This window comes from Budorcas taxicolor, chromosome 19 (assembly GCF_023091745.1).
Source record: "Budorcas taxicolor isolate Tak-1 chromosome 19, Takin1.1, whole genome shotgun sequence".
NCBI lineage: Eukaryota > Metazoa > Chordata > Mammalia > Artiodactyla > Bovidae > Budorcas > Budorcas taxicolor.
Window position 1 is genome coordinate 38,441,109 of NC_068928.1, and position 27,403 is coordinate 38,468,511.

At 54.5% G+C, this 27,403-nt stretch overlaps 1 protein-coding gene across 4 annotated transcripts; it reads right to left on the reverse strand.

Moving 5' to 3' along the window:
* Positions 1-2,489: 2,489 nt before the first annotated feature.
* Positions 2,490-20,135, reverse strand: TBKBP1 (TBK1 binding protein 1). Of its 4 annotated transcripts, XM_052657351.1 has the most exons (11): positions 20,026-20,046; positions 18,535-18,657; positions 17,888-18,147; positions 17,383-17,505; positions 17,041-17,145; positions 15,831-16,011; positions 14,433-14,608; positions 14,177-14,238; positions 5,771-5,889; positions 4,867-5,594; positions 2,490-4,021 (listed from the first exon to the last, which is right to left on the reverse strand). In XM_052657351.1, exons 3-11 carry the CDS (start codon positions 18,110-18,112, stop codon positions 3,893-3,895), a joined length of 1,848 nt encoding a protein of 615 aa, XP_052513311.1. In that variant the 5' UTR covers positions 18,113-18,147; positions 18,535-18,657; positions 20,026-20,046; the 3' UTR covers positions 2,490-3,892. The 4 variants fall into 4 exon arrangements, with proteins under 4 accessions (XP_052513311.1, XP_052513310.1, XP_052513312.1 ...); XM_052657350.1 differs by lacking the exon at positions 18,535-18,657 and having other exon boundaries at positions 20,026-20,135; XM_052657352.1 differs by lacking the exons at positions 18,535-18,657; positions 20,026-20,046 and having other exon boundaries at positions 14,433-14,605; positions 17,888-18,472.
* Between the last annotated feature and the right edge of the window lie 7,268 nt (positions 20,136-27,403).

Here is a 27,403-nt window from a genome sequence, read left to right on the forward strand (position 1 = left end):
GGTCCATTAGATTTCACTGAGGCAACCGGGAGGCACAGCTCTGAGTGCCAGAAATTTCTCTGGAGTGAATCAACAGAGAGATTAGAGGATGGGCAGGAACAGGAGCATACCGGATCTCTCACAGTTCCCCTGAATGAGGTCTCTGCCCAGACTCCTGGTTCAACCCCTTCTCAGCGAGGACCGCCTCGCGCCGGGCGGTTCATCGCTGAGTCTAACCTCCGTTCTTCCTGCAGTAGCCAAAGTGGCTCTGTTCTTAGCCCTGGCTAAGGGAGAAATGGGACTGGGGGAGCAAGCAACCCTGTCAAGGTATCACTGACTGAAACCCCCACCCCCTCTGTTCTTCCTCATTAGTCCTAATCAGCGGGGTGTGGTGTTTCTCATTAACACGGCTGACTCACCCACACACCCCTCCCGTTTGCTAGCGATCAGCTTCCCACTCCCTCAAACCCCCCATCCTCCGCCTCTCTCTCACACACACACAGACACACACACACCAGCACCACCAGCAGCAGCAGCTTCTGATAGAAGCTCTTAATTCCTCAGCTGATCACCTGGCACAGCTTCTACAGGGACCCAGGAGAGGGGCGGGGTGGCTGTAGGCTGGTAGCTCTGGCTGAGGAAATCAAAGATGAGGCCAGGAGGCCCACAGGGCAGCTGGTGGATGAAGGAGAGACAGAGGGCAGCGGGGCTGGAGCTGGGATGTTGGGTGTCGGCCTTTCCTCAGGCACTTGGAGGTGAAGCCACGGATGGCTTGGAGTCTGTGATTCCTCCCTGCCACTGACCCCTCCTCCCCAAGTCCAGCTCCCCATCTGTGCTGGTGAAAGCGAGTCGGTTCCCAGGTGTCGTCTCCAGCCTCGACGGGGTCTTCCCCCACTTCACTCCTGTGCAAGTCGTCCCACCCTCCTCACCGCTCCAGGAGCCCAGAGATCCAGACCCCTCTGCCTCCCACTGTCTCAGGCTCTGGGGTCCCTGAATTACTCCCAAAGAGTAACAAGCGTCCTCACGTCTGATTGCAGCCCAGATTCCGTTGGGAAGAGAAGGATGAGTGTTGGCAGGGCTCTCCACCCCCTAGTCCTTTCCTTTGGGCAGGCATTAAGTTAAAGGCTGCAGGTCTAGAGGAACTGGGCTGGGGAAACACTAGCTTTTTCTTCCTTCTCTTCCCTTCCAGCCCCAAGCAGCTTCCCATCCTGCATCTGAGCCCTTTCCCACGTCCCCAGAGATCGAGGAGACATGTTGCTGGAATCCGCACCTGACGTTGCCATACTCCCCTCCCCTGTGACAGGAGTGTCCAGGTTGTGGGTAGCTGGGTTTCCTCACCCCTTCAGACTTATGCCCAAGGACCAGGTGAGGTTACACAAGCCATGCCCCCACACAGCTCATTTCCAGATCACCCTTTGCCCTTCTTTTCAATGGCTGGGATTTCTCTTTGCTTTGTGTCTTTTTACCACCCCTAATTTTCTCATGTCCTTCAAGTAAATGCTTCCAGGGATCCAAACAAAACCCAGACACCTGGGTGCTGCATTCATCCATGGCAGAAAGAAAACCTCTTCCATGAAGTGGGAGAAAATCAGGGGAATTCATGTGCCAGAGATTCCAGAACCCTCTCTCCCAGGGCTTGTAAGAAGCCATGGACCATGGGGATGTCTGTTCTTGCCTTCCCTGGCAGTCAAGACTTGGCTACAGATGAAATCAGGGTTGGACAAGCTTTTAGCAGCTATAGTTGTCAACTGCAACAGAGGAGCAGGGAAGGCTCCCTGTGGGGACTGCGCCTTGGCACAGAATGGGGAGGGATTAAACCCCGGGTCTGGAGCTGGACCTTGGGTCTTCAGTGAGCAGTGGCTCCTGCCTTTTGCTTCCAAGTGAATCCTTGGCCAAAAAGTGTCACATGGAAATGAAAGGCACCAAGATTTGATGAGTAAGTAGCTCAGGCTCTTTCTGCAGACGAGAGGGCACGGCCCAAGCTGGGGCAGAAGTCACAGGTTCACGACCTGGCTCTGACCTCCCAGGCTATGGCACTTTTCAAGGCATCCGCTGAGCCGCTACCCACTCTCCGACCCACAAGGACATGGAACCCAAATAAATGTTCCTTCCTTTTTGAGGCTCCAGTCTGGTTCCTGGCATGAGAAATCATTTGATGAAAAAAAAAATATAGTGCTACAGGTAAATGAGTCCTCAGGCTACAGAACTTCTACCTGCCAGACCTGCTGGGAGGGAAAAATTCACGAGTCCCTGACACCTGCTCAGGGCTGGTCATGAAGATACCCTCTGCTGCTCCCCATCTGTTCCAAATACAGTCCACATCACAAGTCACCTGTGGCCACTCGCATGCCTGAGTCTCCAGAACCACCTGGAAACACGGGGGCTCTAAGCATCCCCTACTTGCCCTCCCGTGGTTGTGGTTACTTGAGACAGTTTCCAAGACCTCCCGCCTGGAAGGGTTCCCTCCCGCCCCCAGCCACAGAGAGCACAAACCGAGCACAGATGGAACAGGTAAGTTTTATTTGGACTTTCAACTTGTTCAGAGAGCTCAGGGGCCCCGCCTCCCCTTTCCAGTCCCCCTTCCCTGTTTCGCCTCCCTAGGGGGACACTCAAGGTACAATGCCATGTGTCCCTGTAGTCCTCGCCACTTGCCCCGCCCCGACACACCCCCTCCCTCCCCTGCACTGAGAAGGGGGGCGGATGAGGAGGTGGGGGGCCTGGAAGAGTTGGGTCAGAATGGTACGTGCACTGAGAGCAGCACCCACTGCCCCCGCCCGGGCTGAGGCCTGGGAGAGGCTCGCAGTGGAGGAGAGTGGACTTATCGTGGGGCAGCAGGCTCTTGCCTGGGAAGCTCCCCATCTCAGCCCCGGGGACCCCCTGGCCTCCTGCTTACCCGTCCTTCTGAGGGTACGACTCTGAGGTAGATTTCACGGAGGGAATGTGGGTCGCTGGGGTGTGGGAAGGGGGTTAGCTCTTTTTAAGTTGATCTCCACAGCACCCTGGGCCCATCCTCAGGTTCTGGCCTGGGAGGCTGGCCTGATGACATCCACCCAGCTATTGGAGGCTGAGTCACACCTGGGCTCCAGGGCACCTGTGGTGTCAGGGCTTGAGTGGGGTCAGGTTGGGGGGACGCATCTGCCTTAACAACCTGTGCCTTGACACTGGGGGCTCCAGAAGGAGGGCATGGGCCTGGGAGGGAGACACAGATGGTTCACCGGCCTGAAGGCCATGGTGCCTCAGGGCAGACTCTTGGGGCCAGATGCTCCCAGTCCTTTAGGGTCCTCCCTCTCCTCTCCCACCCTCCCTATTCCCCAGGGTGGGCTGAGGGGGGAAACAAGGCTGGCCTGCAGGGAATGGCAAGAAACAAGATGCCTCCTTCCCCCAGTGGGGGGCCCATGCCACGAGCTCCAACCTGGCCAGGGGACAGAGGAACCAGCATCAGTGTGCAGGGCAGGCTCTGGGACCCCACAGGGAGGCACTCCCTGGACAGAGCACAGCCTGAGAAATGTGGCCATCTGGGTAGGGGCTGGGGGAGCTTCTGGAGTCTTCTGATACCCTCCCCTCTCCCAGGCCCAAGCACTAGATACCTTCTTGGATCCAACTGTTTGAGAAGAGAAAGGCAGAAGGAGAGGCTGGGTAGGATACGCCCCTCCCCATCCCAGCCCTTCCCACCTCCCCAGCAGAAGCCAGGGAGCTGGGGAGAGCCTCGGTTGACCTCCCGGGAAGAGTCAGGGCTGAGTGGTGCCTGGACCAGGGAAGACGGCACACACGTTGACTCAGTAGCTAGTGGAGGTATCTGGGGGTCGCAAGGGGCAGGGGCCCCCCACGAGATTCATGCAGCATTCAAAGTGAGTGAGTGAGTGGGGGTGATGGGAGGAGGAGGAGAAACTGCCAGTGGGTGGGGGGAGGCACCCTAGATCTTGCTGTTCTCCAGATGGGAGTCAATGTGTTTGATGAGGGCATCATCTGGGTACCCGACTGGGAAACCCAGCTGGCAGAGGGGGCAGCTGCGGATATCAGAGCCCACTGTCTCCATCAGCAGCTGTGGGGAGAGAAAGGAGTTGTTTATGGTCCACATCAGTCCTTCACAGTCCCCACTTTCCAGCTTGCCCTTTCCTAGGACTCAAGGCAGGGAGCGCTGTGGCATGAGAAGGCATCTGGGCACTTCTATATCACCCCCTTCCTCCTCCTCCCTAACCACTTTCCCCCAGTTAAGCACCCACTCTTCCAATCCTGGGCATGGTGTCCCCAGGTGGTGCTGAACGGGGAGGTAGGTATGCTCAGCCTGCCAGGATATCTGCAGCAATGAGGGGAGCTAAGACCCAGACATGCCCTCAGAATTACTCAGACACAGCTCCCTGATAACTCAGAGCAACGGATAACCCTAACAATGTACAGCCCCAAAATAATTTTCTGTCTGACTCTGGAATGTATTTTGGTCCTTCCAGGTGGCAAGGGTTGGCTCTGACATCCAGGAAACTCACTATTTCTGTGAAACGATACAGCCCTGAGAAACGGTTGTCTTCTAGGACAGACAGAAAAGGGCTCTGAGGCCTGATGAACAGAGCTGAAGGAGCAGGGCTGTCCCTGCCGGGACCCGAGACCCGTGTCAGCATGGCCTCCATCACCAATTAATAGATGTTTACTATTAAGTGTTGAAGTCCAGAATCAAAGCAAGGACCGTCACTCTGAAGACTGGGGTCTTTAACCATGAAACTGAACAAGTTTTAAAGAGTCGGCCCCAATTCAAGCCAACGAAACGCCACTGGAGAGGGGGGGACGCACCGTCCGGGGGAGGAGTGTGGCGTCCAAGGCAGGGAGCCCCGCCCATCACTCGGTGCGAAGCCGAGGGCGGGGCTCCCGGGACTCCGGCCACAGGGCACTCACGTTAATGGACGGCCAGGACTGCGCGTGCTCGGCGTGGGCGTAGGCGGTGGCGGCGGGCGACTCGGGGACCGGGAAGCCCGCGCAGAACGAGGCGCAGCGGATGGCGCCGGTCTCCGGGCTGGGCGGACTGGCGGGCACGGCCCACTCCTCCTCCTCCGACGGCTGCTTCCCGAAGCGCAGGCGGATGCCCTCGAAGGCGCGCCGCGGACTGAGGGGCCGGCCGGGACCGTAGAGCTCGCCGCCGTAGGCCCGCGGCTTGGGCAGCGTGGCCGCCTCGGCTTGCAGCCAGGGCGGGGAGGCGCCCGCGTAGCCCGCGCCCTCCGCCATCTCGGAGTAGCTGCGCCGGCCCTGGAAGCCGGCCTTCACGTGGTGGCTGGGCGGCTTGGCGTAGGCTCGCTCGGCCAGCGTCCTCTCCCCGGGCGGCGGGGGCGGCGGAGGCCGGGGCTGCGGGGCTGGGCAGGTGGGGGGCCCTGGGGAGCGGCGCTGCGGGCTGGGCGACTGGCACGGCGGCGGCACCGGCGAGCGGCGCTGCGGGACGGGCGACGGACAGGAGGGCGAGGCCGGAGAGCGGCGCTGCTGGGGCGAGGGGCAGGGGGGCCCAGGGGAGCGGCGCTGGGGGACAGGGGACTGGCAAGGGGGACACGGGGGCGCCGCGCGGGCCGGCGGGGAGTGCGAGGGGCACTGGGGGGCCGGGGAGTGGCGCTGCGACAGCGGCGAGTGCCTCTGGCCTAGAAGAGAAGCGGAACAGGTCAGGTGACAATGGTGGGGCTAGAGGACGTCAGGACTGGGGAGCCCGGGCCTTGCCAGCCACCAGTGCCCACCCAGTCTCCTCCCGAGTGGAACAGGCCGGGGTACCGGGGAAGGAAGTGGAGGGTGGCCCCTGCTACCCTCTGGGTCCTCTCACCGCCGCTCCGGGCCGGCTCCTGCAGCAGCGTCCTCAGGATCCTCCCCTGCAGCGAACTCAGCTCCCGAAGCCGGCCCAGCTCCTCGGTCAGCTCCGTGTAAGCCAGTGCCAAATTCACCCTGAAGGACACCCAGTCACCCGGGTCAAGGCTTGACCGCAGCCTGCCCTGACCCTGAGGTCAGAGGGCAGAGAGTGGGTAAGCGGAGAAGGGAAGTGGGTTTACTGTCACAGCTGTGGAGGAAGAACAGCCTCTGCCCTGGCATCTGGCCCTCCCCTCCCAGACCATCCAACCCCCGCTGCAGAAATTCTCTTGGGCATTAAGGGCCACCTCAAAGGGGAACCTCTTCCAGGGGGTTCCCTACACCTTACCTGGGGCTAGGGCAGTGGTTCCCAAGACAATGGGCAGGGGCTGGAGTGCTCAGTGATTTCAAGGGCTCCCTGAATCTGTGTATTCACTGAGCACTGTCTGTGGCCTGAACACATCTCATACAGGTATGTGTGAATGTGTTTCTAATCTGTGCAGAAACTGTGGTGACAAATAAAACACAGATTCATCAAAAAGCTGCACTGAATTTATAGTAGCTTTTGCCGCTGTGAGTTTTCTCAAAGTACTCATACTAATAGTGAAGTACAATCTGCGTATGGGGGCGGGGGGGCCAGAGGAGTTCTCACCTTTGCAAGATTAGAGACCGCTGTTGCACAGCCTATGAAGAGCCCCATTCTGTAAGTGAAGACATGGCCTCCTGGCTTGGCAGAGGTGCTGACTGATACACTTGAACCCAAGTATGCCTAGGTCCACTGCTTTGCTCCTTTCAGTCTTGCAACTCCCAGGACCACCAGGGAGCCCTTTACCTGGAGATCTCTGTGAACAGCTATTGTGCCCGGCACACCTCCAGGGGGTACCACTCACGTTAAGCACCTAACAAAAGTTGCCGCCTTCTGAAAATTCACTGGGAGTTCCTCAAACACAGAGATCATCACTGTGTTCGTATTCCCAGCATCTTGTCCAGGATCTGGTACCCGGTAGCTGTTCAGTAAGTCAGTAGTGAATTGAGCCTCTCTTACCATTTTTCTTTCTTGTTCCCTTTTTCTCTTTTTTGCCAGGCCATGCAGCATGCAAGATCTTAGCTCCCTGGCCAAGAATTGAACCTGTGCCTCTTACTGTGGAAGTGTGGAATCTTAACCACTGGACCACCAGGGAAGTCCCTCTTTTTCCCTTTTTTTCCTCCCACTTCCTGCTCAGGCCTCCAGGGCACCCACCCTCATGGAGCTGGAACAGACTCAGCAAAGCCTTCAACCACTTCCTTTTCTCTCCCTTTCTCTTTGGGTCCCTTTGACCCAGAATGGCTGAATGAAAGTTACCATTCTCAGTGCTGCCCCTCCTCTCTCTCCCACCCTAGCCTGCACACCTCCAGGGAGCCCATCCTGACATAACAGGAGACTATGCCTGTGACACAGGTGACTTGGGTCACTGCCTTCATCTCTGATCTGGGCCTGGACAGAGCCTGGGAGGCAGGGGATATTGTTTCCCCAGATCTTGCCCCCTCACCCAATCCAGAAGGGATTCTGGAACTTTGTGGAAGTTGGAGCTGGAGGGGAAATGGCAGAGAGAAGCTTGGCCACTCCAGAGGGATTCTGTCTCGGGGAGGCGGGGGGGAGGGGGGTGTTGTCCCAATAGCTGGGAAGCAAGGAGAGGACCCTGCTCTCATCTCATGGTAATGGGGCATGTAAGAGAGAATACATGTGAATGGGAGGGAGCAAAGGGAGGTGTGAGACCAGTGTGATGAGTGAGGAACAGGGCGAGTGAGTGAGTGTGTGTGTGTGTGTGTGTCTGACCAACCCCGGAGAAGAGGACGGGAAGTCGTGAGGTTAGGGCTTCAGAGGGCAGGAAAAGCCGAGTGCAGCGGGTAGATGGTGACTGAACTCCCTCGCTCTCGCCTCGTTCTCTCACTAATCCTGGGGCAGAGCTGGGTGGAGGGGGAGCCCCTCCCACAACAAAACTATTTTTAACCCATCTGGGCCAAAGCCAAATTACTGCAAACAGGCTGGGATTCTGGGGAACAACCCCATTTCTTAGGGAGGGAGAGTGCCCTCTACCAGTCTGATGGTGGACAGGAACAGAGGGAAGGAGGCCTTTGGAGAGCCTTTGCCAAGGTGCTGCAGCCTCCGTCCCATCTTATCTCAGCCCTCGGGTGTCCTATGTCCCCCGCCCTCCTCCTTTAGCATGGGTCTATGGGAAGGAACGGCATCACCCTCATCAGACTGAGAGGTCCAGTCTGTGGCCCATAGTAAATTGGGGACTTCCCAGTGGAAGGCTCCCCACTTCAAGCCAAGGGGGTCTGAGGGTAAGAGCTGCATCTCCTCCCTCAGATTGGGGACTTCCAGACAATCATGCTAACCCCCCAGTGGTGAGGGCAGGAGGGGGCTCTGGGTAGGGCACAGATGGAACATCCCCTCTGACCGAGCAGCCAGTTTCTCTCCCCATCTGCTTTCACTGCGTATCTCAGGTGACAGATACAGGTCGTCGCCTTCACACCCTGCCTCAGAGATCTCACCTGCCACGCTCAGTTGCCAGGCCCCATCTCTCCTCTGCCTGCCTTCCTCTCCTTGTCAGGAGCTACCCCAGTTTCCAGCACCGAGTTCCCGGTACCCTCCTCGCAGCAAAATAGACAAGGCAGCAGGAAATGGAAGGGAGAAGGCCCTAGCCCAGGACACTCAGCCCCTCTTCCAGCTCTGCACCCTCCCATCACTGCCCCGTGTCCTCCAGGAGCTCCAGGCAGCCCTCGAAACTGCCTCTGAGACCCTGGGCAAGGTTAGGTGGACCAGACCTGATGCTCCAAGGTGCTGTGAGACCTTCCTCCTGCACTGGGTGACTACCCACCTCAAGATGCACAGGCCTGGGCTGCTAAATACGCTAACGACCTGAATGACTCACGTTAGAAAACACTGCCAATTCAGTGGAAAAAATCTCAACTTCACAACACAACCAAGAGTTGCATGCGTGCACCTGAATACACATTCCGCTTCCTGGCCCACACCTGAGTGCTATTTTCCACCATCACGGCTGTCTGGGAAGGCTGGGTCAGGTGAACGGCAGCAGATGCGTGCATCTGGGTGCTTCCTCATTGCTTAAATTATGGGGAACAAGTTCCGTCTGAATCTCTCAGAACTTGGGAAGCACCCAGAAAAGAATCATAATCTGTATGGCCTTATCAGAGGCCAGGCATTGTGCTAAGAACTTAATCTTCAGGACAACCCTGCAGTGTTGGCCCGCTTGTTACCTTCATGTTATAGATGAGAAAACCGAAGCTTACAGAGGTTAAGTCAGTTGACCAAAGTCATAAAGCCTAGTAATAGTGGAGTTGCTGGAATGGGAGCTCTGGTCTCCTGGATGCTGAAGTCAAGGCTACTCACTACTCAGCTATCAACTGCCTTCCAAAAGGATCAGGGAAGGGGGAAAAGATAGGTGGGAAGGCAGCAGAAGGCTAAGAGGAGGAGAAAGAGGCTGGGGACCTCCAAAGTGGCCTGGGATCCCTGAGTATCAGCAGCCCTGTCCAGGGAGGGGACAGGAGGCTGTTCAACACATGTGGAAGTGGAAGGACAGAGTTTATATTAAGAGGCCAGCTCAAGGTCATCACAGAGCAGCAGTGGCACAAAGCAGGGACTCAAACAGGCTCTTGGCACCTCAGCCTGCTGAGCTGGCACCTTTGGAGGAGCCAGAGTGCAAATGGCAGTGCTGGCAGGAAAGAGGGCTCCAAGCCCCTGTATACCATTCCACCCTCTGTTGACTTATCCTTTCATTCTTTCTTTCCACGAATAATTCAGGGAGTTCAAAAACTCATGTAGAAACAATCATCTTCACTGTTACTGATAAAGCAACAGAGACGAGAAAGGTTAGAGACCTGAGCATTCTGCCCCAAACCAGCTGGGAGGCACACGGGCCTCTGAGCGCAGTGTCCTCCTGGTTCACTGGGTGCCCTGTGATGCGCTGGAGCCTCCATGAGGATGTGGATGTGGCAGGGTCAAGATTCAGGCTCGCAGTGGGTCATGGGATTAGAACTAGGGACGGCTCGAGGTGAGGATTAAGGCGGGAGTCAGGGTCTGATGAGATCATCTTCCGTCAGGACTGGAGACAGTTGGGGTCAGGATGAGGGATGGGGGTTACAGGCAGGGATGGGATCAGGATCAGAGCTGGTCATGTGGTCAGAATCCCTGGCTGACAGAATCAGGAGGAAAACAGAAACCCAGCATTCCCAGCTCCTCCATCCTTGCCCATAGCTGCCCCCGCTGCCCCCTAGCCACTTCACCCTTGCGGGGGCATTTAAGGACCAAACTTTCCACTACCCACAGGCACACCCAGCACTAGTCTTCCCGCCCGGCCTGACCCTCAGGGAGGGGACCACAGGCACCCGGCCGTGGAGCGGACTTGAGGTTGCGGGCTGGGGGGAGGAGGAAGTCGCTTGCAACAACCCAGCGATCTACCACTTCCTTTCAGGCGCCTTGAGCCCCTTCACTCTCCTCGACCAGCTATGACTTGCGGTCCACAGAGCCCGGCTCTTCATGGCAGCCCCTGCCACCCTTCCAGCTCAGCCAGATGTTCTTTGTGTCTAGAAAGCCTCCCCAGATGCAGCTAAATGGAGAAGTTTCACAGCAGGGTTGGAATCTGAGTCCTCCTCCAGGCTGGGGGCCCACAGATCCCAGTTTGCCCAGGGCTGTCCTGGTTGACAGTAGTCACCTGGCAGAATTATTAATAGGGCCTCCTTTCACTTTCAAAAGTGATCAGTCAACAAATTGGGCTAGCCGCTCCTCCTCGTATAAGGACCTCCTACCTGGACAAGAATTTGAACCATAAAAACACCACAGAAGTGCTATTACCCCATCATTTCAGGACCTGCTTGGTATTTGCACTTAATTTCTCTGATTACTTCCTTGTACCCTGATTTGCTCAGGGGACAACACTGTCACATGGTTTTTGGTGAGACTCAAATGAGATTTTATAGGTAAACTGCCTCGCACGGTGTCTGCTGGAATAAGGACTCGGGGAAATGCCTAGGAGATGGGAGGTGAAAAGGGGAACCAGTTTTGATCCATTTAAGGAGATACCAGCTCAATGAGTTTGGTTTGAATGAGGGGAGGATGTGGTGTTCCTCATCGAGGGAGACAGCGTGGGTAAGAGCTGCTCTCTGCCTCCCTGGCAGGGAGAGGGTCAGAGGTGGTTCAAAGCCCACCAACTCCTCAGACCACAGTTAGGTGGGCGTGGTGGGCCCCCGACTTCAGAACCCCTCCCCACCCTTGGGGAGCCCCGAGGCTGCAAGAGCTCAGGGCTTCAGTCCTGTGGGCTGGGCGTCCGGGCTGAAGGAAATTTGAAAGAAAGGAAGTAGGGAGGGTGAGAAGCGTGAAGGGGGAGGCCCTGGGCCTGCTGGCTCTGGGGCATGAGACTGAGCTCAGGGTACACGGGGGTCTCCGACTTCCGTCCTGACCCCCCTACACTGCCCTTGACCTCTGTGCAGAGTTTCCATCCTCTCTCTCTCAGAGTTCACACTTCTCCCCTACCACTAACCGCAGCCCACGCAGAGGCTTGTGGGCGGAGAGAGGGGTGGGGGGGAGTGGGCGGAAAAGCACCCAGGCTGCAACATTGAGCCCCCCATGTTGGGGAAAAAGGCCGATAGTTTTCCCCCTCATCACTGATACTAAACCCCCATCTGCTCACAGACGCTCCCCTCGTGGATGAACCCCCTCCTTCACTGGCCCTGCATCCCCTCAGAAGCCCCCTCTCCACAATCGCCCTTCCATCCTCAGAGTTAGCCACACCCCCAGGAAGGCCACACTCAGGACCTGAGACCCTGAATAGGCCAGAGGAGGAGGCCGTGGGTCTGCACCTCTCGCTTGGCTGGGACCCTTCTGGTCTCCACTCCCATCTCTTCCTTCATTATTGCCTTTAGCCCCTGGTCACTGAAGGTGAGTCACCTTCAGTGGCCCTTCCCCTGGGCACTGACTACCAGATGCTGGGCTGACCACACGGCCGGGAAATCTTGCCCTGAGGTCAGATTTGGAGGGTGGCGATCTGGTCTGGGTGCCCATTGTCAGAGGAACACTGACGATGGTCTTGTGAACCAGGGGCTGGGATAGGGGAGGCTGGAAACCTTGGGGCTGGGACTGCCTCCAGGCCTGGCCCCTCAGAACCGGGCAGCCTCAGAGGGGAATTCATAGAGGCAGCTGTAGTGTGGGGAAGGCTATGTGAACAGCCAGGACTCCCACGGTCAAAGTGACGACCACCCTGGAGGCATCCACGCCAAGGAGGGGAGCACCTCTTGGGATACAATGAGTTCCCACCGAGGCGTGGGCTGGACTCAGGAACCTCTGTGGCCCCCTCTTCCGCTTTCACACCTCCATCCAGATAACCCACCTCGGCTATCCTCTCCTGGAAGGCCCACATGTAAAATTCCCATGCGCCTGAAGGGTCAGGCAGAAGTAGAAGGGAAGGTAGGGGCTGGTGCGGGGAAAGGAGCTGAGGGCAGGTGACTGACGCCTCCTCAGGTGGGAGGACAGGGGAGGGAGCACTCGGGAAGCAGCTTATTACCAAAAGGAGCTGAGCTTATAAGAAAATAAAACTACCGGGGGAGTGAGGACTTCCTCTGAGAATTAACCAAGCTGGGGCTGTCCAGAGATGCTTGGCCTGAAAGGAACTGTCAAGCTGGGCAGGCAGGGCCCGGCTGGCTCCAGGCGCAGACGTCCAGGAGGCCGTGAGCAGAGTCCAAACCATGAAGACCCGGGGGAGGAGCTGGATGTCACCTCTGGTAGGACCAGCCCGGAGCAGAGCCCAGCTCCCTCTGGCTAAGAGACAGGGTGGGCGTAGGTACCTTGTAAGGGGAGGAAAAGGGGCTGTTCTGGCTAGGATGAGTGGCATGGATGGCATGGCCTCCAGAGGCGTCTGTGGGAGGGATCCTCTTTTACCCACTCACTCGGCCCCTGGGGACGTGCCACCTCTTCTCGGCCTCCCCCACACCACCTTCCACTCACATCCCTCAGCAGTGATGGACTGCTGAGCCTGTGAGGGAAACCTGGGGCCAACGAGGTGAAATTAGCAAAGCTGAGCCAGTCAGCATCCCAGGAGGGGTCCCTGAGATCTGAAGCCTGGCTGTTCAGACTCCAGCCAAAAAAAAAAATCCTCTCTCTGGGTTCAACCTATTGAGGGAGGTTTTTCGACTGGTCTTCTGGGAGGGAGGTGGATTCAGTGAGCCATAAAGGGAGATACGGTGTGACTTTAGGGGCAAGCTAGGATTCTGGAGCATGTATGGGTATGTGTGTTTTCTGGGTCTGGGCATACAGGCTAGGACGGGCTCTGCGCGCCAGCCACAAGCTAGGGTGGACCCTCTCTGCAGAGGCCCCTAACAGTGAGGAGTCCCACCCATTAGTCCCACAAACTAGGTTCTCACTCCCCAGCTATCACAGCTCCACCCAGGTCCTCACCCCAGGGTGCAGGGAGAGGTGAGCGTACCCCTGACTGACCAGAAGCAGGGAGGAAGGTGAGGAGGCCCAGGGGGTCCCGGAGCCGGGTGTGTGTGTGCTGGAGGGTTGGCTCCTGCCCTCTCCAGGCCTCAGTTTTCCCCACCAATGAAAGGAGGGAGTCTGCATCACACTCCTCATCTTGTGGGGGGAAGGCTTAGGCGGAAGGAGGCTTGTGCTCTATTTCTCAGAAAGTGGGAGAGGATGAGTTCGGGTGCGGATGTGAGAGGCACCAGGCTCACTGCTGCCAGGCTGCATGCACCCTCTCCCTGGCTGCCCAGTGCTGCCCCAGAGGCCCCTACGAGGCACCCCACTGACACAGCGCCCTTCCCACCTACTGCTGCTTCTCTTCAATGGCAGGATCCCCAAGGGACACCCCAGCCTGATATGTTCTAATTCCCGGCTTGCTGCTGCATGAACTCAAGGAAGTCTGTCCTCTCCTAAGTCTCAGCTTTCTCTCTCCTGAGGTAGGAGACAATCCTGAAAGAGACCATCTTCTCCTTTCTCCTCGGCAGGGAGGAGCTGGTTAACCCAACTGGCTGGGCCTTGTTACTGGGATAGAAAATGAGTCCCACAGAGACCCAGAACTCACCAGAGGACACAACACAGCAGCAAAGCTGCCGAGGAAGTCTCTCTCAACCCGACACCTCGACAAGACACAGGCCTGGGTGCCAGAGAAAGCAAAGGGAACCTCCTAGAACCTGAGCATGCCAGAACCTCGCCTCCTTCCCTGTGAAGGATGCAGAGCCGCACAAGCAACCCAAAACACAGCCTTGACTGCTTGGAAGAGAGGTTCCCCCAAACAATGTGGAGGGGAAGGAGTGAACCAAAGAGGGAATCTGGAAAATGCCCCCCCTGGGTTGCAGAGGTTCAGAGGAAGAGGATTACAAAGTGACTTACTGATCATCCCCAACTCTTTTCACCCACGCCATGTCCCGCTCCGACTGGTTGGAGGCTAGATCCTAAGGGAAAGATGGAGCAGTCAGACCCCAACCTCACTGGCCTGGACCTCCCTTCTTTACCATTCCCAGGGCGGGTCTGTACTCAGTGAGGAAACCCCAGATCTCTGTAAGAGCTCTTTCCAGCAGCTCCCAGCACTCCACAGAGCTCCACAGGTGCCAGAGCAGGGGCCTGGGGTTGGTGCCCCCGCTTTTACCTGGGCCCGGGTCTCCTGCAGCTGCTTCAGCTCCCCCTGCAACCGCTCACACTCGGCCTGGAGCTGCTCCTCCCGAAGCTGAGCCCCTCGGGCCTCTCCCTGGGCAGCCTCCAGAGCCTCTTCCAGCCGCCGCCGCTCCAGCTCACTCATACTCGGCGTGGCGCCTGGCCAGCCTGCTGCAGAGGAAAGGACAATGTCATGCTGGAACCAGCTGCTGGGTACCCTCCACCCACTCCCAGATCAACACAAAGTGAAACACGTGAGAGCTGCAGCATGAGGGTTCCAAGAGAGACAGCTGGAGGGCAGCCACCCCAGGACGACAGACAAACCTCCACTAAGAGCAGAGGGCAGTGATGGGCTGAGTTGCATTTTCTAACCTTCCTGGAGGTCAGGGGAGAGAGAAGATGGGCTTTGGAAGAGTTTCCCTGGTCAGACTCTCTTCCCCAAGCATCCTTAGGGGCCTCTCCCAATCGCAACCAAAGACAAGCAGGGGGACTCTGGGTGTGGCTGCCCTCTGCTGGCATATATAGGAATGGCAGGAGGAGCCTGTGAACGAAGGATTTAAGGGAGGGATGTCAGTTGGGAGAACCTGGAGTAATAGTGGTGAGGTGAGGGGACAGTTGGTTAAGGAGGGATGAGGTGATTATGGGAGAAATTTAAGACAGTATAAGTTGAGCACCGAACTTCCCTGGTGGCTCAGATGGTAAAGCGTCTGTCTACGACGTGGGAGACCCGGGTTTGATCCCTGGGTTGGGAAGATCCCTTGGAGAAGGAAATGGCAATCCACTCCAGTGCTATTGCCTGGAAAATCCCATGGACAAAGGAGCCTGGTAGGCTACAGTCCACGGGGTTGCAAAGAGTCGGACACGACTGAGCGACTTCACGTTCACGTTCAAGTTGAGCACCGAAGAACTGATGCTTTCGAACTGTGGCATTGGAGAAGATTCTTGAGAGTCCCTTGGACTCCAAGGAGCTCAAACCAGTCCATCTTAAAGGAAATCAGTCCTGAATATTCATTGGAAGGACTGATGCTGAAGCTGAAGCTCTAATACTTTAGCCACCTGATGCGAAGAACTGACTCATTAGAAAAGACCCTGAGGCTGGGAAAGACTGAAGGCAGGAGGAGAAGGGGACGACAGAGGATGAGATGATTGGAAGGCATCACCGACTCAGTGGACATGAGTCTGAGCAAGCTCTGGGAGATGGTGAAGGACAGGGAAGCCTGGTATACTGCAGTCCATGGGGTCGTAAAGAGTTGGACACAACTGAGTAACTAAACTGAACTGAATGGGGTGTTGACTAACAATCTGAAACCCTGGAGGTGTCCAATGGGGTTGAAATGGGGGGCTGGCTGGGGGGACTTTGGAGTATGGAAACCAGGGGTCACTGAAATCTCACCGTGACTCAAGCTGGATCCCCCTCTCAGTGCCAAGTAGTGAAGGTCCAGATCAGCACAGGGCGGGGCAGGGGCGGGTGGGGGGCTCAGGCTGGGGAAGTCTACATCCCGGAGGCCTTGCTGCTGCCGCAGCTGCTGCTCCAAACCACAGATCTGCCGCAGGTGAGTCTCCACCAGGGCCCGCTATAGAGGGAGAAAAAAGGGTGAGGGTCTGCACCAGGCCAGGGCAATCCAATGGGCTCCCTAAACCCAGGACTTCCCCACGTCTGGGTATCCATCACCCCTCTAAACTGAGCGGAGGCCCCAGGTCACACATCCTAACTCCACTCTCCATGAGGCCATGAGTACAAGGTCCCTCCCATCAACTGCAATGCAGATGTTTCTGGCTACTGCCCCTTGCAAGGTCACAGTTAATGCCTCTTCCCTGTCACTAACACATAGAAACACTTCTAAAGATACTCAGCCCCCTATCCGAACACTGCCACCCCCTCAAGAGCGTAAAAACTTCCATTTGTATATGTGACGTAACTACTCTGGGCTTTGTGTACCTCATCTGTAATATGGGGCTAACCACACCTACCTCTGAGGTCAGTTTGTTACAAGGATTGAAATCAGTAAATATACCTGAGGAGATGAGAATTATGCCTGGCACACAGGTAAGTGCCATGTAAATGGCGATTAAGTCAAAGCATTTTTACACGAATGTCCCATAACAGCTCAGCAAGGTTGTTATTATTTGCCCCACTTCTCAGAGGCAGGACAGAGGCTAAGTGACTTGACCCAGGTCATAGCTAGGAGTCAGTAAGAGACCATGTCTCCTGACTGACACCTGCCCACTTGCTCAACCGCATGGCCATACCGTGACTTAGAATCACGCACAGGCCAAGGCCCATCCCAGCAGTCACAAACACTTCCAGTCCCCTCTGTCCTCACCCATACAGCCTTCCAGCACAGTGCTATAGGCAGAGGGTCAACCCAGCACGAGACCCAAACATACACACAGACTCACAGTGTTCTACAGGGTCACTCACATAGTCATCCTCTGTCACTGTAGAGTCAGGATGTACGCAGAGTTGCTCACAACTTGTATGACACACACAACCCCACTTACCAGACGTGGACACTCACAGGCAGACATGAACACGCAGAGTGCATACCACAAGCACACAGCCAAAGTCACACCCTCAAGCACCCAGGCTCCCTGGACCTCACCATCTCCCCCAGCTCCGTCTCCAGGTCACTCTTCTCTACGCAGAGCTTCTCGTAAGCCTGGATCATCTCCCCAAGCTGTTCTTCCTGCTCCTTGTTTTTCTGCAACTGGATGAGGCACAGAGAGGGCAGAGGGCAGCCAGAGTCAGGCCTACCTTGACTTGGGGGCAGAGAAGCACCCTGTGCCTCCCACCCCCACTGCCAGCACCCAGTGGAGGGGCAGGCGGAGTTGAAGCTGGTACTGTGGGGGACCATGGCCATCTCTGATCAAAGAGACGGAAGGCCAGAGGCTGGGGTTGGGGATTATCAGAGGTGGATTGGAACAAAGACTCAGGGAGGGCTCACCTCATGCTGGAACTGGTTGAGCCGTTGCTGCAGGCTGATTTTCTCCACCTCCAGCAGGGAACCATCCTTGATTTCATACAGAGAGAAACCGTGCTCCTCCCCAAAGTCACTGATCAGTGGGTACTGCAAATGAGGTAGGCCCTCAGAAGAGCTTCAGCCTAACTGTGTCCCCATCCCACAACCTGACTCAGAGTTCTAGTCTCTCCCTCCCAGTTCCAGTGGGATCTGTTCATCCCAATTCCCATGGCCCAGGAAGTGGTTCCCACCAGCCAGATCTTTTTTAGATCTAAGGTCTAGCGTTCCTAAGAGGATCCCTCCCGATCCCTTCCTGATTGGTGCTGGGCTCTCCGGAGTCCCCATCCATCCAGAGCAGCCATAATCCTCATGAGGGATCCTCGAGTGCCCCAGACCCCTCTTTCGGATCCATGAAGTCTCTGCTGGATCTCCAGCAGCCCCCTCCCCTGCCACACACACAGTCAGACCCCCATCACCCCCAGGTTCTGACCTTGATCTCGTAGACTTTGAGGCGGCGGCGGAGGGTGGCATTCTCCCTCTCCAGGCCCCCCAGCCTCTCCTTGATGTCTCCGTAGGCTGTGATCAGGGCAAAGTGGGAGGCAGAGCACATGTCCTCCCCCAGCGAGGGGTCTCCAGGGGCATCCAGCCACACCTCACTGGGCCCCAGGGCCTCCTGGGTCAGGATGCTGATGTCATCCTCAAACATGGACTCCATGGCAAGGGCCTGGGCCACAGCCCGCCCTGGGCCTCCTGGGAGAGCAGGAGCAACGGTGGGGAGGGGGGCCCAGAGCTTGTCCCAACACCCCTTGTCCTGGCCTGAGGAGCTCTGTGGCCAGCTGAGATGCAGCCTGGTCCTGCCTCTGTGTCTCACAGCTCCCTCCCAGACCCATCTTCTCTTCTCTGCTGCCCTGAGGAAGAGGCTGGGACCAGAAACAAGTAAGACTTGCGGGGGACAGTGGGAGCAGGGACAAATAGGGACAAGTAAGCGAAGCCAGAAGCAGAGAAGGACTCTTTCTGGAACCCAGGGAGACCTGTGGACAGGAGAGCGCTGCCTTCCCAGTACAGGGGGCCCCGATGAGGCCTGCCTTGACTTACTCCTCAGCCCCTCCCCACCCCAGGCCTCAGTTCCCCAAATACCTCTCGGACAAGTTCCTCATGCCAGGCCTCCGGCACCCCTGGCTCCACCCTAAGGAAGGCCCAGTGCTCTGGGAGGGTCAGCACATCCTCTGCTGGGCCCCCGCCCAACTTCCCAGCTTCCTCCTGTAGGATCCCAGAGTTCAGGAAAAGGAAGCGCCTCCCCAACTCACACTGGGTTTGTGGCAACCCTCCAGGCCCTCCTCACCCCTGACCTGGGACCCACAGGAAGTCCTCGGCTGTGTCTGAGGGAACACAGAGGGGAAGGGGGCTCTGGGAGAGGCCGCAGGGCTCAGGTGAAGAGGGCAGACAAAGAACTCCTAAGCCCGGCCTGTGTGCCTGCACACAGGGAAGTGGGGAGCCCTGGGAGGGGGCAGGAATGACTCAGGGCTCCCGAAACAGTAGGCGAGGGGGTGCGTGTGTACTTCTCCTGGCCCTGTTTATGAATGTGTGTCTGTGGCTGGCATGTGTGGGGGGAGTGTGTGTCTGTGAATGAGTGTAGGTGTGTCATAGTCAATGAGCGCCTTAAGCGGGGATGCAGGCGGGGGTCGGATGGAGGGGGAAGTGACCGGGAGGCCGTGAGTGTTTGTGTGTGCGTGTGTGCACGCGTGCGTGAGCGTGTGTGAAGGGTGGGCACGTTCGGGGCCGTGTGTCACGTGAGGCACTATGGGAATGTCCGAGGTGTGCGCGCGCGCCGGAGCATGTGTGCGCGTAAGAGAGGGGGCTCCCGAGGTGTGAATTGAGGCAGTGGGGTCCGCGACCTCCCAAAGCCGGGCAGCAAAAGCCTTGGGTGCAGAGGACTCGGGCCCAGGCCCCAACACCGCCCCGCATTAAGTGCCAGGGAAACGCGTGTGACCGGGTCTGAGTAAGAAGTGTGTGCGCGTGTTTGTAGGGCTGGCCCCACCTTTAACCCTCTCCTCTCCAAGCCTATCCCCTCTCCCCCAGCTCCGCTCACCAGCGCTCACCACACCCCCGACCCCCGGCCCGCCACTTCGAGCCCAACCCCACGAGCTGGGGCTCTGCCTCCTGGGCGATCGCGACCCGCGTTTGCTTCCTCTGCATTCTCTCCCTTCGGCCCAGCGACCCCGCGCGAGCGCGACGACAGGCGGATGGGGAAGGGGTGCCTCCTCGGCCCGGGCCCCTTCTGCGGCCCCTTTAAGAGCCGCCCTTTAAACCCCTTTAGCTCGGCCGACAGAAATTGTCGTCCCTCCCCTCTCAGAGGCCCGGACCAGGCAGCCCCCTCCCCCACTGCCGCCGAGCCCCGGGCCCCTAGTCCACCTCCCGGGGCCGGCGAAGGGGCTCCGGAAGCGGTGCGGCCTGAGAAGCGGCGGAGGAGGGGGAAAGGGGGAATGCGAACGGCCGACGCCGGACCCTTCCCCTCCCCGCTACCCTGGACCAGCTGCGGGCCAACCTCCTCTTCAGCCCACCCCGCGACCCCCGGGGGCCAACCCTAGGCGCCGCTCCCCTCCCCCGCCCAGCCCTGCCGGGACTCACAGCTGCTGCCGGTTCCTGCTGGTAATCGCAGCTTACCCCCTCCGCCTGCTCCCTCCCCAGACGGGCACCGGTGCCCCCACCCCCCTGGCACCGCGCTCCGCTCTCGCCCTGTCGCCGCCGCCGGGTCTCTCCCCACCCCCCACCCCTCCCCCCAGCCCCCCTCCCTCGCTCCCGCCCCGCTCCTCCTCCGCCGCCGCCTCCTCCTCCCCGGCTGCTCCGGGTTTCTCTGGCTGGGAAGGCGCCACGGACCCCGCCGCGGCCACCACCACGTGGCGAGGGGCGGCCGGCCCCCGCCGTGCGGCCCAGCCTGGCTGCGCGCCCGGCGCCCACCGGCTCCCTGCCGCGCGGCCCGCGCTCCGCGCCCCCTCCCCGACGCCTCCCCACGCAGTGTGGCGTGGCGGGTGTGTGGGGGCGTCTGCGGACAGCGTAGGAACTCGGGTGGTGCGTTGGGATTTGCTTTGAGGATATATATTTTAGGGGAAAGTGAGATTCTTTATTGGATTGTTTTGGTCTTTGCTCTTTTGAGAAGGAAAACATTAGACCTCCTCTTCATTGCTCTTGGGGGAGGGGGCATTGTTCTGATAATAAATACTGTAACCGTGGAGTTCAGTCGGATTAGCGTTAAACCAGTAACTTTGGAAATGAGAATGAACTGAGGAGATAAGAGTTCATTAGGAAGGAGAACAGCTTCCCTCTCCCACACACAACCCCCTCCCCCAACACACAGAGGCACCCACAGGCCAGCGAAATGAACAGACAGATTTCACCCTTTCCACAAAGAGTATTTGTGCACCTGCCAAACTGCTGGGGAGGAGGCACAAGTTTTTGTCCCTTTCCCACTGTGTGACCTTAGGCAAGTTACTTAACCCCTCTGAATTAAATTGGCGATAATTCCTGACCTGGGCAACTGTCGAAGAGGAATGGGGATAGGAACTAAAGGTGATCTGTGACTCGTCTCCTCCGGGGTGTTAAAATCTTTTTGGTTATTCCCTGATGGATTAAAAAACGTGGGCAGAGGCATGGCCAGCCTGGCTGCAGTAGAGAATGATCTGGGAAATTCTGGAGGACTCTGGCTAACTCCTGACAAGCCAACCCTGGAAGCAGGGTATAGGGTAAATCAGGGGCTTTGGGTGGGCTCAGCATTTAGCTTGAAGCCTCACATCTGGAGAGAAGGTTCAGGCTGCTGGGAAGGGGTGGTGAATGCGGAAAGGACAGGAAAAAACGTTTCTTGCTTGCTGTGAGCTTTGAGAAGCAGCAGCTGCAGCTCCCATTTTGCCCCACTGTAGGGAGAAGAGTGGACTGAAGGGTGAACTCCTCCCAGAAGAGCCAGCAGAGGCTCTGTATTCCTTCCTTTCGAAGAAAGGGATTCTCACCGCTTCCTACCTCCACCTTTTCCTGCTGTTTTCCTTTCCGGTCTCTCCTGCTAGCCTTTTACAGTCCAGAACACTGGCTTTTTTTCTGAGCCACGTGGGACAATCCCCCTGCCCTTTAGATATGAAGGCTACCCAGCTGGGACATCTGACACCCCACTAATCCAGAGGGCTAGGCAGGTGTCATCTTCCTTAAGACTGTACACGTTCTCTTCCAAAACTCTTAGAAGACCAGGCAAAAGACTGGAGGCTGGAAATAAATGTAGTGGGGTTGCCTGAGGTCTTAATGAGCATGGACTGGGCCATCAGCTGGGCCTGAAACTGACTGGCAGCCCTTCTCTCACTGGAAAGGGTAATGGGCCCAGGTATAGTCTAAGCACACACTCTACAAGATTAGTTGTCAGCTCCTGATGCTTCTGAGCTGGTCAAGGTTCAGGCCGGAGTCACCAGGCAGGGCCAGCCCAGTGATTTATCTGGGATTCTAAGCAGTTGGTAGCAAAAGCCCAACAGATAATATGCCTGGTTCAGGTGCCCCCAAATTACCTCCTTGGAATCTAGACCTAATTTCATAGCATCCCCCCATTTCTGATTCTGTTGTTTGTATTGGACAGACATTGAGAACAGGGACTGCATTTTATCCATCCTTATCCCCGGCTGCCCTGATAGTACTTGCTCACTGTACGCTTATTCAAGGATTTCGTGAACGCCTGTTGTCTCCTGCCCTCATGGAGCTTATGTTCTAGTAGAGGAGTCAGATGGGAAAAAAAAATTAATAAATGAAACAATTATAAATTGTGATAAAGAGTAAGAAGACACAAGGGGTAACAATAAAGAATAATTTTTTGGGGGTGGGGGTGGGAATCTGCTTTAGATAAAGTAGTCAGAGAAGATCCTCTGATGAGGTAATGTTTAAGGTAAACTTTGAAGGGTAGGAAGGAGTGTTCCTGGCTGAATAAGTGGGTGAAGTTGTGTGACTTAGATGTTACCTCTCTCACCTGAGAAAACTGGCAATTGGTCTGAATCCCTTGTAAGAACCCATATTATCAGGGTTCATCATGATAGAGACAGAAAAAGGTAAAACCCAAGGTCCTGGGGAAAGTGGGGGGTAAGTGAGAGGAAAGGCGGGAATGTGTTGGATGGCTGAGTTACTGGTGGGAGAGACAGAAGCAGGGCCCAAGTCAGCCCAACATGTTTTCTCCTTGGAAATCATCGGGGTGGGGACTGTCTCCCACTCCCAGGACTCTTGTTCTGGAGAAACACCATCTTTCCTGTCCCATTCTTGCCTGAAATGGAGGAGGTGGTGTTAGCAGCTGGCAAAAAGATTGAATCAAAATAAAATGCAGATGACTCAAATAGAATCAGGCAGGCAGAAAAATTGATTAGACACATGTGACAATGCTGGATTCGGCTGCCACCTTAGCCCTCCCGTTCTAGACCCTAGAAAATTAGGGTTTGCTCCAGAACCATCCTGGGATTCCAATTGTAGCCAATACTCTTCCATCATATCAGAGGTTTGCACAGTTGGCAAGACTCATTCCTTCCCCAGATCCCCGTTTCTGTGGAAGTAACATACATTCTCCAATCAAATCTGCAAGGTTTGGGTGCAGTTTATAACTATTTGTGCTTCATATTTTTCACAACTATGTGCATTTCTGCTATCTCCCAATTAAAAATTCGTCTATAGGCATACCTTGTTTTATTATACTTCACTTTATTGCACTTCCCAGATACTGTTTTTCACAAATTGGAAGTTTGTGGCAACCCTGCATTGATCAAGTGTATTGGCACCAATTTTCCAACAGCATTATTCTTAAATGAAGGTGCGTACATTTTTTTTCAGACATAGCTGTTGCACACTTAATAGACTACAGTATAATGTAACTTTTATGCACGGGGAAACTAAAAAAATTGGTATGACTTGCTTTATCAAGATAGTCTCTTTATCAGGATGGTCTATAACAGAATCCACAATATCTTTGAGTGAGATATACCTCTACTGAATTTTTGAATACTATGTGCTGTCCAGCAGATGTGAGCTCCATGGGAAGGTTTTATTTGCTTCATTCACCACTGTATCCCTGGAGCCTGGCACATAATTCAATGATAGTTATTGATCAGTAAATTTAATTAATGCATGTGTTGAGATCCTGTGCTTAGAACTTTCTATTTTCCTTCATTTGGATCCCTATTTTGCAGATGAGGAGTCTCCTGATCAGAAAAGAATTTGCACAAGGTTATACTCGAAGGACTTAGAATATTTTGAAGGGCAGGGGTCAGAAAATAGGAGGCATTGCTCATTGCAATGAAGAGCTAATTCACAGGAAGCCATTTCATATCTTCTTTTCTTCAGGATGGTGACAGGCTGCCCCTCTGCATCCAGAGCTCAGGCCCGGCTCCAAAGCTGAGATGTACTTTGCTTTCAAACAAGAAGGTATGTTTCATACCCAGAGTTAAGCTCAGGAACTTATGGCCTAGGAACACTTGGGAGAGGGAACAGCTCAGGCCTCCTACCCATGCTGCACTGCCCAGGATTGGCTGATGGCACAGGGGTAATTCAGAGGTGGAGTGCACTTTGGGGCCATCAGGCACCAACATCCACCCTGCCCCCCGGCCCTGTTCCCCAAAGCTTCTAGCTCAGAGCGCAAGTGAAGCAGAAGTACAGGGAGAAGATTCAGACTCCAGCTGGGAGTAAAGTTGGCTTTAGGAAGTATGTCACACACCTCCCCCTCCATCCTTGAGCTGAGTTTTGACAGCTGACAAAAGGTTCACAGTGGACCTCATGGAATCAAGGCAAAATGACTTCATCATTTAATTCCAAAACTCCTTCATCCATGTCTCTCCCTGCTTGTTACCTGTAAGCTTGCTGGGAGCAGTGGCTCATCTGCTCATCCTTGAGCCACGCACAGCAGTCTGCAACAGTCCAGCAGGGCAAGCACAGCATGGGGAGTCAGCCCTGCTTCGCTTACTGGGCAAGGTTCTTGCCCCTTCTGCACTGCACTTTTCTCATCTGTGAACTGGGACTAAAATGGTCTCTTTGTTATAGGGTTGATCAGGGTTACTTGTATTAGTTTATTTAAGATGCTTATTACAAGCCTGGCATCTTGTTAAGTGCGTAAAATGAACACTGTATGACTATTGACTAATCCTGCTCCCATTTCTCTAATTAACCCAAGGTTAAGAGGCTAGCCTGAAGTCATCCAGCAAATGAGGTAAGAGCCAGGGGCCCAAGTCTCTGCCTTTCAAAGGCTAAGTGATACCATTTCAGAGACCCCCTCAACTGTACTAGCATGTCATTAGTTCAACAAATATTTATAAAGGTCTACTGTACTTCAGACACTGCCCTAGGCTGAGGAAAGACAGTCCAGGTCACCAAATTTGGGAGCCTTCATTACAGTTGGCAAATCTGGCAATGAATAAGCAACAAACGCACCTTTACATAGTGCTGTGAAGGAAATGGATGGCATATCTTAAATACGTACAGTATGGATCCTTGTTTTGTATCACTAAGATGGACAGTATCTGTCTAGGACAAATGAGAGAAAAGCTTGGGCTTTGGTATCTGACTGGCCTGGGTTTGAACTCTAGCTCCATTGTGACCTTGGTCTGATAAATTACCCTTTCTGCCCCTCAAGCCTGTATATTTTCCCATACAGCATTCTGCTCAGGTTTTGAGAATTAAGGTATAATAAAACATAAAATCTCAGCGTTTACAATTTTTCACGTCAGGGAGGTCAGGCTAGAATCCTTGATGAGGCCAGGTGCAACTATAACCTTGTACTTTTATGTCCTTTCTCAGTGTTAGTTGAGAAGGGAGTTAGATAGGAATGGGGAATTATCTGGAGGACTGTTGGGAAAAGATTCTTAGGGGAAGCAGCTCCTCCCCATCATTAGATAATGAACAGATACCATTCTTTCCTCCAAGTATACTTTCAATGGAGAAATGTTCTTGCCATCACTCAAAATTTAATGCAGTCTAGTAAGAATTACAAGTTACCCTCTATAACCCAGTAATCTCCAAAGTTGGGTACAGAAAAAAAATATTAGAACTCCTACTTATATTTATTTTTCATATAATTGCTTTTTAATATCTATTTTTGTGTCTTATGATTACACAATATATGGGGTACAGTAGTACAGGTATATAATTTATCAACACATAGGGGTATGCATGATCAAAAATTTCTTACTGACGGGTGTGCAATCAGAAATGGTGAAAGGCCACATGGAGGCTAAGGTAGGAAAATGAAGGTCAGCCCTCATTTTGCTTGTCCAACATAAAGTAAGAAAGTGCATTTTTCCATAAAGTAGCCTGCAGGCATCTCACTGCACTAATAAACAGCAGGGTGAAAGAAAGGACCGTTTCTTAATCTCAAGTTAGTGTTCTTTCCAAGTTTCGGGCCTAGGGGGGCAGAGGTGGGGAAAGAGTGTAAGCAGAAATTAAGTACACGCTGCAAACTAAAAAATCCAACTTTTGGATAAGCCATTAAACAGACCAGACCATTAGCTTGAAAAATATGCACAAGACAGGACAGTCTCCAGCAGTTTCAGATTTCTCTGGACAGGAAACCTCCTGCACGCAGTTCTTTCTCACTGCCTCATTTGCAGGAAACTGTTCCTCACTCATTTCCCATTGTACTACAGTAGAGCTTGTCCTTAGATGTGTCCTTCCTCTCCCCAACTCACACATCTGTCACCATACATACCAGCTTCTTTCAAACAGCTCATTTCACCTCCAAAAAGGTGACACCATCTAGAACCAAAAATGAAGCAGCAAAATGTTGAAAATAAAAATAAAGCGGACTTTATTTAGAAGATAAAGGTGGTGGTATCAGTTTTGGTTAATAAAGTTGGGCTCAAGTGTTTTAACAGGTCTTTTACTGCCATCACAGACTGGCATGCCAAGGGCATTCTGAATGCCAATTACAGACGGAAGTTATTTCAAAATCCAAGATGCTATCAAAAGCTGATGGAGTTTGAATTTTTCAAGTTGGACTAACACACTTTTATATAAGAGTGACTAGATTACTTGGTTCTGAAAATGAAAATACTACACTGAGCAATTCCCCTCCTCCACAAGTCCCTAAGGCAATGTTGCAGTTGCCTCTGACAGCCAAAATCTCAACATTTCAACAGAAGGGAGCTGGGAGGAACTGGGAAAATGAAAAGCAAAATTAATAAATGTAATTGTAATTGATACAGGCAGCTGCCACTTGTGGCAAACCAAAGCCTAGTCTGATGCCTATTTTCTTCACATTTCACTGACATCTTACCAGACGGTAATGACATTCTTGAAGGAATGTGCCAAGACTAGAGTGGGGAAGGCCCAAACAGTGAGTGGACAGAATGCATTTTGCATCCAGTTGCCTTAGGTGGTACAGTTGATTAAGGACAAATACCCAGTGGGAAGACCTACTAGCCAAAGGTAACTAGAAAAAGAGGATAATAAATGCATAACCAGTGCAAAAAAAACTGCGAGGCACCAAGACCGCAAACCAACCAGCCCACTTTCCTCCTCTCCATCACTGAACGGATCTGGGAGAAAGCATTAGTAACAGCACTTGTCAACTGCTTCCCTGGAACAAAACATGACAAAACACACGGAAGGTTTTGTTTTCATAATGGTTCTCGGTGTACTTTATTCTCCTGCTGTCTAGCTAAGCAGCCCACACAGGACAGAAATGGGTAGCACTGAGGAATGATCAGATTTTTTTTCTCCCCAATATTCCTGCCCCCTCCCTAAGCCCTGACCAACCCTATCAGGAATGGTTAGTAGATCATCCTTTCCCTCAAGGAACAACTAAAATTTAAACAAGGCATTAGAAGGCCAGGTCTCTTCATAGGGCTTAGGAGCTGGTGTGAGCTCTTTATTCACAATGGAGCGTCTTTCCTTCAAACACCTGGATTTTTTTTTTTTTTTTGTACACTGGTTCATAGATCGGCACTTGACTTTGAACCTGGCACCAAAAGGCACAATATCTGATACCCTGTACAAGAGCTATTAGAGATGC

Coding starts and splice junctions, on each gene's coding strand:
- TBKBP1 (XM_052657350.1), bottom strand. CDS start 18,112: ATGGAGTCCATGTTTGAGGATGACATCAGCATCCTGACCCAGGAGGCC. Junction 16,012..17,040: donor AGACGGAGCTGGGGGAGATG/GTGAGGTCCAGG, acceptor CTCCCTCTATAG/CGGGCCCTGGTGGAGACTCA. Junction 4,022..4,866: donor AGTCCTGGCCGTCCATTAAC/GTGAGTGCCCTG, acceptor CTCTCCCCACAG/CTGCTGATGGAGACAGTGGG.